At 37.8% G+C, this 14,596-nt stretch overlaps 1 protein-coding gene across 5 annotated transcripts in view; it reads left to right on the forward strand.

Annotated features, from left to right (window-relative positions):
- SLC18A2 (solute carrier family 18 member A2) overlaps positions 1-14,164 on the forward strand; it is a 37,726-nt gene extending 23,562 nt beyond the window's left edge. For 3 of the 5 annotated variants that reach the window (XM_039337827.1, XM_039338660.1, XM_039336963.1), the window contains exons 10-16: positions 31-126; positions 5,952-6,030; positions 6,232-6,283; positions 7,847-7,910; positions 10,915-11,034; positions 12,062-12,195; positions 13,008-14,164. In XM_039337827.1, coding sequence (XP_039193761.1) covers positions 31-126; positions 5,952-6,030; positions 6,232-6,283; positions 7,847-7,910; positions 10,915-11,034; positions 12,062-12,195; positions 13,008-13,121 — 659 coding nt within the window. In that variant the 3' untranslated portion in view covers positions 13,122-14,164. The remainder of the gene's footprint in view (positions 1-30; positions 127-5,951; positions 6,031-6,231; positions 6,284-7,846; positions 7,911-10,914; positions 11,035-12,061; positions 12,196-13,007) is intronic. The other 2 variants (XM_039335343.1, XM_039336136.1) reach the window with 1 other exon arrangement.
- Positions 14,165-14,596: the final 432 nt, after the last annotated feature.

Below are 14,596 nucleotides of genomic sequence, written 5' to 3' on the forward strand. Positions count from 1 at the left end.
CCAGAAATCTATTTTTCATCTCTTTTCAAGGAGCAATATGTTTTGCAAATATGGCAATTGCGATGCTGGAACCAGCTTTACCCATTTGGATGATGGAGACAATGTGTTCAAGCAAATGGCAACTGGGTAAATTGCAGCAAAATCTTAGCTATTTTAGTTTTGATCATAAGTGTATGTGATTGCCTTCTCAAAACTGTTAATCATATATGTTCAGTTTTTATTTTTGAAATCTGCATTTAGCCAATAGAATGATTACCAGACTTCTCCTACTTTATGCATTGGAAAGCATGAGACTGTGCAGAATTTCAAAGGGATGTCCTGTTTTATCAGATACCTAATGAAACCAGATATTTGTGGATTCTGTGGAATAAAAGCAGTCCCTTTTACAATGCTTTGCAATGCCATGCTTAGGAGAGGGAACAAGTCATTCTGCTTCATTTTGGTGACTTAGCTGCTGTTTATGATACACTGAAATGAAAGCCTTCCCATATGAGTAAATGCAACATGTTTTCCTGAGGCAAGAGCCCAACTGTGGCAGATTGTCCATGATGTACTGTACACATTCCTTATAAAGAGAACAGTAGGAATGCTACATAATGTATGCTACACCTACACAATAGTTTTACTCAGTGGAGGTTTTCTGAACATTGGAATATTCCCTTAGAAATAGATAGCAATAGCAGTTAGGCTTACGTACTGATTCATAGTGCTTTACAGCTCTCTCTAAGCAGTTTACAGAGTCAGCCTATTACCCCCAACAATCTGGGTCCTCATTTTACTGACCTCAGAAAGATGGAAGGCTGAGTCAACCTTGAATTGGTTAGGATTGAACTTCTGGCAGTGAGTTGAATTAGCCTGCAATACTACGTTCTAACACATTGCGCCACCATAGCTACTATATAAATAGATAACATTTAACTACATTTGCAAAATTTTATATACACCAAATTCTTCCCAACTTCTGAATAATAATTCCACTCTGGGCCGTGTGAGTAAAATAGCTTGGAATAGAGCAGTCAGCACAAGAGCCGTGGTGGCGCAGTGGTTAGAACTGCCAGGAGTTCGATCCTGACTGGCTCAAGACTGTTTCAGCCTTCTATCCTTCTGAGATTGGTAAAATGAGGACCCAGATTGTTGGGGGGCAATATGCTGACATTTGTAAACCACTCAGAGAGTGCTGTAAAGCACTATGAAGCTGTACATAAATCTCAATGCTATTGCTATTCCAAGTTGCTGCTTGAATGTTTTTCCCACAGGAAAGCACTGGATAAATTTTCTTTGAACTTTTTTTCCTTTCAACCTGAGCTAGCCTATTTTCCTATTCAACTTTTCTTTTGCTGGATTCTCACTTACATCAAACATGGTTCTATTTTGTTCTTTGTTCAAAAGGTTGTACAGACAAATAGAGATCTATTTGTTAAATATAATAGCCTATCAGTTCTGCAGCACATACTGTATGCTAATATTATCTAGCTGAAGTCTCAGAAAAAGTCCCATATTAAAGACTGTTTAGTAAACTTAGTCATGGGATAAGAGAATCTATCAGTTTATGGATTGTTAACTATTTAGAAAATAGAAAACAAAAATTAGGAATAAATGGACAGTTTTCTACGTGGAGGGAACTAAAACATAGAATCCCTTAGGAATCTGTTTGAGAACAGAAGCTTTATATGCATTAATCAGTGCTATTAATCTGGCCCATTAGCACATAAACCAAACTGTTCACAGTACCAAGAGTGATTGTGAAGATATCCAGAATGAGCTCTTTAAATAGGTGACTGATCAATCAAGTGATAAATGCAGATCAATTTACCATATGTGTATGAAATGATGATCCAACGGTGCTTTTTCCAAAAGGCAACTGAACTTTCTTGGTTTTTTTTGACTCACCAAAATTCCACCAATGGTACTGAAATATGCATTTATGTATGTATGTAGTAGTAGTAAAGTTGGAAGGGACCTTGGAGGTCATCTAGTCTAACCCCCTGCTCGGGCAGGAAACCCTACACCATTTCAGACAAATGGCTGTCCAGTCTCTTCTTAAAAACTTCCAGTGTTGGAGCATTTACTGCTTCTGGAGGCAAGCTGTTCCACTGATTAATTGTTCTCACTGTCAGGAAGTTTCTCCTTAGTTCTAGGTTGCTTCTCTCCTTGATTAGTTTCCACCCGTTGCTTCTTGTCCTGCCTTCAGGTGCTTTGGAAAATAGCTTAATTCCCTCTTCTTTATGGCAGCCCCTGAGATATTGGAATACTGCTTTCATGTCCCCCCTTGTCCTTCTCTTCGTTAAACTAGACATACCCAATTCTAGCAACCGTTCCTTATATGTTTTAGCCTCCAGTCCCCTAATCATCTTTGTTGCTCTTCTCTGTACTCTTTCTAGAGTCTCAACATCTTTTTTACATCGTGGTGACCAAAACTGGATACAGTATTCAAAGTGTGGCCTTACCAAGGCATTGAAGAGTGGTATTAATATTTCACGTGATCTTGATTCTATCCCTCTGTTAATGCAGTCTAGCACTGTGTTGGCCTTTTTGGCAGCTGCCGCACACTGCTGGCTCATATTTAAGTGATTGTCTACTAGGACTCCGAGGTCCCTCTCACAGTTACTACTATTCAGCATGGTGCCACCTATACTGTACTTGTGCATTTGGTTTTTCTTGCCTAAATGTAGAACCTTGCTTTTTTCACCATTGAATTTCATTTTGTTAGTTAGTGCCCAGTGTTCAAGTCTGTCCAGATCCTTCTTTGAAAACATTTTGCTTCTCATCCAAAAAACTTCTTCACTTCTGAAGAAGGAGGACCAGAAGATTTTCTGATAAGAAGTGAAACATTTTCAAAGAAAAAGCCAAGAAAATCCAGTTGTGTTTCTGGAAAAAGCACTTTGGGACAAGTGGATGATCTGGATGATTGAGAGTCTTCATAGACATGTATGAAATGATGCACCTTGGGACCCCAAAGCCCTTATATACACTGATGGAACATGAATTGACTGAGGTTCTCAGGGTCACAGAAGATAGCTTTATAAAAAGGCCAACTCAGAGTCAGAACCAAAGCCTTTCAACCTACCCTTGTCCAAATCTAAACAGATTCATTTTGGCTTTCCTAAAATGGGAGTTTCAGATATTTTGAACAATTAGCCTTAAAGACAGATCTGGCAATGGACAATAGATCAAATGTCAAAGTGCTCTTTCCAGGTTTAGAAATATGAAGAATGCAAAGAACAAATCTGATTCAGTTTAAGTGTAGATGTCTGTAATAGTCAGAAAAAAAGACTCTCCTTAATTGCTCAGTTAAGATGTTTACTGTGCAACAACTTTAAAAAAGCAATTCTATGCTAGGGATCTTTATAAAAGGGATTTGACTTTTTCAAAGTTGCTGCACAGAATCTATATCTTAACTGAGCAATTGACCATATGGTGTGGTCCAATGAATTGTTGACATTTTTCTGCACTAGTATTTTGATATATATAAAGATATAAATAGGGAAATGTTTAATGTTAAATATATTGGTGTACTGTTGAATTATATACAGAGCTTTGAAATCTGACTGTGTGGAATTCGATGACCATGCATGATAAGGTGACTAAAAGAATAATATTGAGAAATTGAAAAAGTGATAATGTTCCAGATATCAAGGGTTTGCATCATATCTATTTTTGAAAAGGCAGTATTTGTTATTCTAAACAATCAATGAAGCAATATGTTTTCTGGCATAGATGTTATTGCAAAAATATTTTGTAACTGATTGTAACACCATATGGTATATTTGCAAACCAGTGACTAACTGTAATATATAAAATAGAATATGTTCATTTTCTTTCCCCTCCTTTTTTTCTCTTTCTTTTTTTTAATAATTTTTATTTGTTTAGATTGTTCAGTTTAAACTTATTATAGTTATCTTGGTATTTTGCTTATGTTTTAAAAAACAAAAGATAAAAAATAAAAAAGTTTACAAATGTATGGTATGATGCATCTGGAATAGTGTGTATTGGTCACCATTTCGGAAAAGAAAAAAATAAAAAAAAAAGTGTAAAAGAGAATAACCAACCGCTCAGAAAACCTTCCCTGTGAGAAAAGGCTACAATTTTGTTTAAAAAAAAGGCAACAGAGAAAGGATATGAATGACATATATGAAATCATGCATACCATGTAGAAAGAGAACAATCATAAATTTTTCTCCCTTTCTCAAAACATTAGGACCAGGGCCCAGCTGACTGGAATGAGATTTAGAATGGGCATAAGAAATTACCTTTGAATAGAATGCATAGTTAACATGTGGGATTTGTTACTGTAAGACAGACATGTCAAACACAAGGCCCAGGAGCCGGATGCGGTCCGCGAAGTGGTTTCATGTGGCTCTCGAAGCCATCCTGGAAACAGTGAGGGAACAGCCCTCGCTGCCTTGGCCCTGGCCCAGGCCAGCCGGGAGCCAATGTACAATTTTGTGGTGGCCATCTATGCTGAAACACATTCAGTCTTAGCTCCACAAGGCTGTCTAGAAACAGTGAGGAATCAGCCCCTGCTGTGTTGGCCCCGCCCCCTGGGTGCTGGGGAGATGTCACCCTTTGTGAGGAATGAAGAAATGGACCATGCCTTGGCGCTTGCCTCGGTCCCACCCTCTTTTGCCAGAGACCCTCAGATCTGTCCCACTCCTGCCCAGGCCCCCACAGGAACCCTTGACGCGAATGATGTAGAGCTGGCCATGCCCACCCAGTAAGCCACACCCACATTGGCCACCCCCCCCACCCCCCCTGAGTTTGACACCCCTGCTGTAAGACAATGTGACAGTCACTAACTTGCATGGCTTTAAAAGGAGGATGGATACATTCATGGAGGCAGATCTATCAAGCATTGAACATACATGTTACCTCTAAATCAACCTTTTTAATGCCGTGACCCCCAACCGGTCGTAAGTCGAGGACTATTCAACCGGTCGTAAGTCGAGGACTACTCAGCTGGTGCAGCACCGTTTGCAGAATGGGATTTTTGGTGGGCTCAGCAGGGCAGAGACAGCCTGGACAATTCCTATTGGCTTTTGAAAGCCAATAGAATTAGACTCTATTCAAGAGAGTCTATTCTATTGGCTTTCAAAAGCCAATAGAATAAAAGGGAGTAGCACAGCTAAGGAAAAGGGGGAAAAAATGGCGGACTGCGTTGTTTGGCGACCCCCGTGAAATGGTCATTCTACCCTAAATGGGGTCCCGACCCACAGGTTGAGAACCACTGCTCTAAATAGGGGAATACCAATGTCAGTTACAGGGCCACAAGAAAAGGAGAGGGATAGGGTGTCTGGATGCATCCCTAAAAGTACCTGTTTAATAAAACAAACTGTGGCCTGATTTAACAGAGTTACTAAAGAAAAGCCTGCTGATTCAGACCAAAGGCCTATCAAATCCAGTATTCTGTTTATAATGAATGAATAGGAAATCCTACAAGTAGGATGTGATCAATACAACAAGTATTCAGTACATTATATAGCAACAATGGACTGATATCCATATTCTCCATAAATTATTTTGTGTTTTATAAACTTGGATTTCTAAATATTGTAGAATAATTTATGATCTAATTCTCGAAAAAAATCAGTTATTAGTAAATTATTTGTTACTTTTCAGTTTAATTCACCTTTTAACAAAATTTATTGACACTTATTAATATTTCTTATTTCTTTGTTCTACCGCTGCATATATTCCTTCACCTACACAGGACCACGAATTTATGAGAACACTTTTGAAAATATAATTACAGTTTAAATCTGATAGATTGTCTTGTTTGAGATTATAAAAGACTTGAAGTAACCCGGATATTAAAGGGTATTTTATTTTATTTGGTTCAGACCGTGGACCTTCATTAGATATGTTCTAATAAAATTGGCTGTGTCTGAAGGTATTAGTTTTTCTTTTGCTTCACTGAAAGCAATGTTGATAAGACACTCGTTCATATTTTTCAGGCGTTGCTTTCATTCCAGCCAGTATCTCTTATCTGATTGGAACAAATCTTTTTGGGGCCCTGGCACACAAAATGGGAAGGTAGGCTAAGTTTAAACACTGAATTCATGGACCACATTTTCTAAATATTTGATGTTTCTTAATTATTAATGAAAGCATTCTGATGCATTCATAATAATAAGCAATTTTATTTTAAAGTCATATAGTGCTGTTAGCTGCTATGTATTACTTCAGGTGTCTGTGTTTCTGGATGGCTAAAATATAATATTTCTCCTTTCATAGGTGGCTTTGTGCCCTAATTGGGATGATAATAGTGGGAATAAGCGTTTTGTGTGTGAGTAAAAGTTATTACTGCAAAAAATCTAATTTTATTCTGCTTTGTTCTTTTGTTGTGTGAAACAGTGAAGTAGGAAGCAACATCCTGCATTTAGTCAGATCTAAATACAGGTAGTCCTTGACTTACGACCACAACTGAGCCATTCCGTTCTAAGTGAGACAATTGTTAAGGGAGTTTTGTCCCCTTTTATGACCTTTCTTGCCACAGTTGTTAAGTGAATCACTGCAATTGTTCACTTAGTAACACAGTTGTTAAGTGAATCTGGCTTCCCCCTTGACTTTGCTTGTCAGAAGGTCACAAAAAGTGATCACATGACCTCGGACTCTGCAACCATTGTAAATATGAGTCAGTTGCCGAGCAGCTGAATTTTAATCATGTGACCACGAGGATACTGAAACATTTCATAAATGTGAAAAATAATGATGTAACTTTTTTCAATGCCATTGTAACTTCAGATGGTCACTAAATGAACAGTTGTAAGTTGAAGACTACCTGTACCTCATTAAAATTGGGTGGGGGGGTGCTTGAAAATTTGAGCTTAATTTAGCTTTTTACTTTCAACTTTGATTTGTTTTAATCATGTATTATTGAACAAACTGTAGCAGTTTGTAGTTCACACTTTTTAATAAGCTCTAAAAATTGTGGTTTAAAAATTATTTTCATGGGTTTTTTACAACAAACTGGAATATTTTTTCCTAATATACATAACAATTATGCACTTGAATAAATTGTCCAATATTTTTTCAGCGTAGATCCTCTAGCACTTATCTTTTCTGTGTATATTTTCCTACTGCAGGTTTTTAAAATGCATGTTCCTGGTTGTAAACCAATTTAAATATATAATCTTTAAAAATATATAAATACTGCTATTTGCATGTAATATTCATTACTGTATCTTTTTGTCATGCACTTTTTATCTGGGCAAACAAATGATTACAGCATTTCCAGTGAAATATTCTTTTAGATCTCAAAATGTAGCCAATTCATTTTCTTGCCCTCATTCAAGAGAAAAATAATTATAAAAAGTGAGCTATACCCTCTTGAATCTATTATTCTTTTAATTTGTGTCAGCAACACTTAGAAATCTTGCCTTCATTAACATTTTTAGTTTGCATTTTTCTGAGCTTTAGTATTGCCCTATCTTTTAATGTAATGCTACCAATTTTTATAATGATGTTGCTTTCTCATATATAAACACAACCAGATAGACTTGAATTCTATTAATAAATTCCATTTATTCATGCTCCAAAGCTCATAGCTGAAAGCTATGTAAATATGTAACTGGTGTCACTAAAATCTGTACACCATCTTTAAAACTAAAGATGTATATTTAATCTTAATAAATTTAATGCAGGGGTCTGGGAAGTTGCTCTCACCGTCTTGCTTTTTGGGGCTCTACCAAGTAGGTGGTGCCAAAAAGTTGTGGCTGGAAATGTTAAGAGGCATGTGCCATACAAAACTGGCACAGCCCTCAAGCTGATAGAAATTGTCTGCTCATCTAATGAAAAACACCTCTAATATCAACACTTTGATATTTCGTTTTGTTTCTTTTACTTCCAGGTACCATTTGCTAAAAACATATATGGACTTATAGTGCCGAATTTTGGAGTTGGCTTTGCCATTGGTAAGGAAAAAAAATGGCTGAACATTTGGTTTAGAGCAGTGGCTGCTTGAAGCTGTGAGGACTTCACCTCTCAAAATTCCCCAATCAGCATGGCTGGCTGGGGAATTCTGGGAGTTGAACTCCACACAGCTTCAAGTGGCCAACGTTTAGAAACACTGGTTTAGAGAAAATGCAATGCTGCATTCTGTTATTTGATGTGTTACATAGAAGCTTCACTTTTACATAACTATCAGTAGAGCAGTATAAGTTATATACTGTAGATCAGTGGTTCTCAACCTGTGGGTTGGGACCCCATTTGGGGTCGAACGACCATTTCACGGGGGTCGCCACACAACGCAGTCCGCCATTTTTTCCCCTTTTCCTTAGCTGTGCTACTCCCTTTTATTCTATTGGCTTTTGAAAGCCAATAGAATAGACTCTCTTGAATAGAGTCTAATTCTATTGGCTTTCAAAAGCCAATAGGAATTGTCCAGGCTGTCTCTGCCCTGCTGAGCCCGCCAAAAGTCCCATTCTGCAAACGGTGCTGCAAGTTGTCTGCAGCGAAGGCGAACTGTCTGGAAGTTTCCACCCCTCCCTGCTGAGCAACTACTAAAAATGTAAGTAAAAGAGGGCCAGGGGTGGGAGGTGGGAGGCTGGCAGGTGCAGGGAGGGTTGCTGGCGCATGTGGGGCCCGGCGGGTGCCTTACCTCCCTTGGGCTGGGCCAGCTGGCCTGCGCCGTCACTGTCCCTTGCCAGCTATGCCTTGGCCGGTGCAGGGGGCAGCACCATGCATGCGCGGCACTCCCAGGCAAGAAAAGTCCTCGACTTACAACTGTTGGGTAGTCCTCGACTTAAGACCGGTTGGGGTCGTGGCATTAAAAAGGTTGAGAACCACTGCTGTAGATCCTGATTTCTATCACCATTACCTTCAATGAATTTGAAAGGGGATAATAGTTTCCTGTGTAGAGATGCATCCAGACTACTCATATGCACAATTCTGTGAAAGAAGGGGAGATACATGAGATACGTCTTATGTTTAAGTTGGATGGTGGTAGAAGCATGGAAAAAAACTCATCTGAATTTATGGAATTGGTACATGATCTCAGAGAGACTACTTTATATCTCAGATTTTAATTAAACTGCAACATGTGGCATCAATTGATAATTTGGATCTCCTGCCTGTATGGGCTCTGAATTCAAGAGATGTATGAATATTTTGAAATATGTTCTTAACATAAAGAACGTATATCATTTTCAATTAGTAACAGTTGAGTCCAACTTTCTTAAAAGATTGTATGCAGCAATATGAATTAGTCACTGTAACACATGGAAACCTGTGGCTTGGTTGTGGTTTCTGAAAATATATTGCTCAAAAAAATAAAGGGAACACAAACGTATAGGATCCTATACATTTGTGTTCCCTTTATTTTTTTGAGCAGTATATATACATTAAACACATTGCCAATAGAGCTAATTAATGTCCCTAGTAGGAAAAGATAATGCTTTACTGTTGCTTCCTTTCAAAAAGCAAATATTTTGTAATCTATAAAAGAAGTACAGTCAGTGACTATTAGTACATAAGACAAATAAGAAAACCTATTCTGTCTCAATGCAGTGTTGGTAGACTACGCTGCCAATAAGAAAATTAAACAAATTTTATTGTATCATAACAGATATGACCGATGGTACAATAATTAGATATACATATGTCATCCTGTAGAATATAAAGAATCTTTACAGGGTAGAGAACATGTTCAATATTTTGACATCAGTAAATAACATTGGATTGATTATATTCTAATAATCCTTTAATTCTAGCATATAATTTATCAGTTTTAAATTTAGTAAAAGCTCCCCTTTTTGCACACTCCTATAAGATAAAGAAGATATTTTGTGAACATTTTGCCAATAAACAGAGAGAGGGCTAAACATTTTTGATGAATCTTTCACAGAAAGATGCCCTTGTCTATCATACACAGATTTTTACAGATGAAGGTGAATATTCATTATATTACCACCAGCTTTATCAGCAGCAGGACAGTTCTTGTTTTGAAATGCTGTATTTATATACCATGGTAAAAGGATTGAAAAATGGTCTAGCAATCCAGCTGTAATAGCTACAGAGTTGAATATCTCTTCTACTAGCTTGATGTATCTATTTGTCCGCCAAGCCAAATCTATAAGGAGATTTAAGGACAGTTTATAGCAATAATAAAACCACACATTAGTAGAATACATTAGTAGGCATTGATTTAAAATGCTGAATAAAATTATTCAGTTGAAGATAATATACTTGTATTAAGACAAATTTTCATTGAAATTTTCATCAAAGCTGGACACATAATTATATGAAATCTAAACTTATATATTTAGTGCTCAAATATACATTTTGAATTTTGATATTAGAATAATAAACTAGATGGTGGATTCATGATTATTATTAAAAAGTTTTCCTTTCTGAATTCAGATCTGAAATATCACAACTGATTACTGTATAATCCATTAATTTCAGACCTGCTACCATAACAAAGTTTGTAAGAGTGGTACGATACTTCTATAGACTAGTCCAGGGGTAGGCAACCTTGGCTCTTTTATGACTCGTGGACTTCAACTCCCAGTTGAAGTCCACGAGTCATAAAAGAGCCAAGGTTGCTTACCCCTGGACTAGGCAGACCTGGGCTAGTGAAAAGTAATCCCAATTTAGAAGAGCAAACACATGTATAATAAAGCACATGTGACAGTTGAAGCAAAATTTGTTATTAAGATCTTACAAAAAATGTGATGCCATTATTCCATCTCTGGTAAACAAAGCACAACCTATTTCAAATTTTGATTGCACTGTGTTGAAAGGAATATGATCTTGTTACTGTTGAAAAGCCTCTTGGTTTAAAAAGTAGGTTCAGTAAAACTGGCACTATCCAGACACATATTTCCTTCAGAAATATTTCCAACCATTTTCTATGTAGATATTTGGAGAGAAAATGGAGAGCCTGATTAAAATTCCTTTTTTCTGTGTTATAATCAGGGATGGTGGATTCTTCATTGATGCCTATTATGGGTTACCTTGTTGATCTGCGCCATGTTTCCGTCTATGGGAGCGTTTATGCAATTGCAGATGTTGCATTTTGCATGGGTTTTGCTTTAGGTAAGGACTTAATTCTGTTTATTTGAAATGCACTTAACATTAAAACACTGTTGCACCATTTTGTATTTAATCTTTGTACCATTTTGTATTAATCCCACATACACACTTCCACAAATCCTCCAGGATTGGGGGGGGGGGGTTTTGCCATTGAAGGCTATTTCATTTTCAGCTGAAGAGATTCTTAAAGCTTGGTTGGCTGGGGAATTCTGGGAACTGATGTCCACAAGTCTTAAAGTGGCCAAGTTTGAGGACCCCTGTTTTAAGGCTTACCCACGCCGTTCTTCTTCTTCTTGTCTTTCCTACTGCAGAATGCTAGGAAACCATGCTATCTATTTTTAGTCATTGAGAGAAGTCCCGAGACGGGGCCTCTTGGAACTTCAGCTACAAAATAAATAAATAAATAAATAAATAAATAAATAAATAAATAAATAAATAAATAAAAATAGCCTGATAGCAAAAATAAATGGGTTAGGGCGAGAACAAGCTGGTTTCCCCTTTTCATGCGTAATTCCTTGAAATTATGAGAACTATGGTAATGAAGCAAGGACATTATATTAAGCATTTCAGTACATTCAGTATAATCCTCACATTTTAAATATCGAATATGCTTTCACAATATTCTGCATATCAATACACTTTAGGAGCAAATGTGTTGGTGCGCATTGTCAATCATTTCCTGTTTCTGTTCAGAGTGGCTAAACTCTGGAATCATTCTAAGGCTTGTTTATCTTTATATGCCAACTGGGATCTCTTGGCATTCCCAAACAAGCCTGACTTCAGTTTGCGGCATGATAGATGAAATCTGTCATCCAGGTTTGTACATAACACCAATTAAACAGAAACATTGGTAACTGCCTTATCATTTTTGTAGAAGGAGCTAATTGAGACCAGTCAAGCAGCTTGAATTGGCTACTTGTCTAATCTTTGACTTAGGGTTTGACATGGGCCAATGTTTTAGATCATGTCTTATTTTTTCTTATTGATAGTGCTCAGCTTTGTGTTTGTATTTATATTTGTATTTCCAAAGGTCCATCTGTTGGTGGGGCTATTGCAAAGTCAATTGGATTTCCATGGCTCATGACAATTATAGGAATTATTGATATCCTCTTTGCTCCCCTGTGTTTATTTCTACGCAGTCCACCTGCCAAGGAAGAAAAGATGGTAAGCACAGAGCTGTTTCCTGGTTTTCTCTGGATTCAATACAGAACAATTTTGTCACATGTCTACCTTTTCCGCAATAAAATAATCATGACTGCGTTTAAATATATTAACAAAGGTGTTCTATCATTTAATTTTCTCTAAAATATATATCTTTAACTACGTGACTGTAAGTTCTAGTCCTGCCTTAGGCATGAAAGCTGGTTGGATTACTTTGGACAGCTCACTCTCAGCCCAATCCACCTCATAGGGTTGTTGTTGTGGGGAAAATAGGAGAGGGAAGGAATGTTAGGTATATCTGTCACCTTGAATTATTTGAATGAAAGCAGGATAAATAGATAAATAATTGAAGAATGTTATTCTGCCAGTTATCTGGATAATTCCGTACTAGAGATGGCTGTCTTCTGTATTTTCAATTGCTGATCCCTGATAGTTGATTAAGACCCCCATATTTTGGACTCATATTTAGATAACAGCATGTCCAGATAGCTGAAATAGTATCTTAAGTAAGATACATTTTTAAAAATTATACATTAAAAATACTTTTAGTTCCAACTTTAGTTTGGATGAATTCACAAACCATTGAATTAATCTGTTTTGTATTATTATATTTAGTGAGCAGGACAGCCACCTTAAATGTTTTATGTTTAAAGCTAAACAATAGTTAGGCTGGTATAAAACAGGCAAATAGATTCAACTTGAAAATTAATCTTACGTGCTGTATACTTAAGGGATAACTAATTTTGAAGTCTTCTATTGTTACATAAAACAATATAATGCTTTGATAATATAATAATAGCTATGTTCTTTTGTAGGCAATACTTATGGATCAAAACTGTCATTTTAAAACCAAAATGTATACCCAGAACAGCATACAGCCACATCCATTAGGTGGTGATGATGATGAAGAATTGGAGAGTGATGAATAATATTTAAAAGCTGGTATTGGTAGTTCAATGATACAGTAGACTTTTCCTGTGAAACATCTCATCAGAAAGTTTTAATTGTACTGCTCTTTTAATTGTGAACTTGTAAAACAAAATGAAACCAAAGGTATAGTTATTTATTGCCCTTGATCAAGATTACCCACTGCCTTATGAAAAAAGATATTAGAAGATTCTGTTGTTAAAACTTGGTGTTTAACATTATGCATTTTGTAAATGTATACATCTCCATCTAGATCCAATATTAGTTCAAACATTTCCCTTAATATTATACATTTTCATTTAATTCATTGCAGCAATGAGTGCCTGAAACTAGCAATTATAAATTATCAGATTGTCTATTTAAAAATATTTATATAATACTTTGCACTTTTCAAGTTAACTTCACTTCAAACTATTCTTACACTTAACCTAATTCAGAATGATGTAGAGTGAATGAAACTTTATATGGCTAATGGAGAATCAATTTCATTGCAAATTATGTGGCATTTGGGAAAGAGAAGTTTGATATAAAGTATTTTGCATTGCTACTACCATGTTTCCCCGAAAGTAAGACCCAATCTTACTTACTTTGGGGCTCTGAAGTAAGCATTAGGATTTACTTTCAGGGAGGGCTTACTTTTTGCTGGTACCAGTAGGCCGCGGGCTTTGGGGCTCTGAAGTAAGCACTAGGATTTACTTTCGGGGCGGGACTTATACATGGGGTGGAGAAGCAATGTGGTGGTGAGAGTGTGGTAGCGGACGAGGTGTGGTACTGGTGTGGGTGGGCAGGGCTCGTGCCCTTCTTGTGCCAGGCCAGATCCTGCAGGCCCGGAGTGTCCATGCTGTGTGGTGGCAGGATGGGCGCTGAGGTGGGGGTGGCCAGACCAACCAAAGCAGCAGATGGAGCGCTGGAGGCTTGGGGATGGAGAGTGGTGAAGCGGGAAGGCATCCTGCTGTCAGCACCCATGCCGGCTGCCCCTTCCCTGTAGAGCTGGAGAGCTTGCCACACCACCGCCCAGAAGCCCTTGCTTCCCCCAGGAACTGCATTTCTTTCCTTACCTGACTTCCAGCCCTATCCCATTTCTCCTTCACAATCCGCCACCACCGCGTGCAGGGAAACAAAAGAAGTTTGTGGGGGAAAAATAGGTCAATCAATTCCAACTTCTTGCGAAAAAAAAAATCTTGCGAAGTTGGAATTGATCGATTGAACTTCCCCCCCAAAACTTCTTTTGTTTCCCTGCACACGGTGGTGGCAGATTGTGAAGGATAAACAGGATGGGGCTGGAAGTCAGGTAAGGAAAGAAATGCAATTCTTGGGGGAAGTTAGGGCATCTGGGCAATGGTGTGGCAAGCTCCCCAGCTCCATGGGGAAGGGACAGCTGGCATGGGAGCTGACTGCAGGATGCCCTCCAGCTTCACCACCCTCCCACCCCAAGCCTCTGGTGCTCCACCTGCCACTTTGGTCAACCTGTACCCCA

The sequence above is a fragment of the Crotalus tigris genome, unplaced genomic scaffold (genome assembly GCF_016545835.1).
Source record: "Crotalus tigris isolate CLP2741 ecotype Arizona unplaced genomic scaffold, ASM1654583v1 scf7180000017536.10889498, whole genome shotgun sequence".
Lineage (NCBI taxonomy): Eukaryota > Metazoa > Chordata > Lepidosauria > Squamata > Viperidae > Crotalus > Crotalus tigris.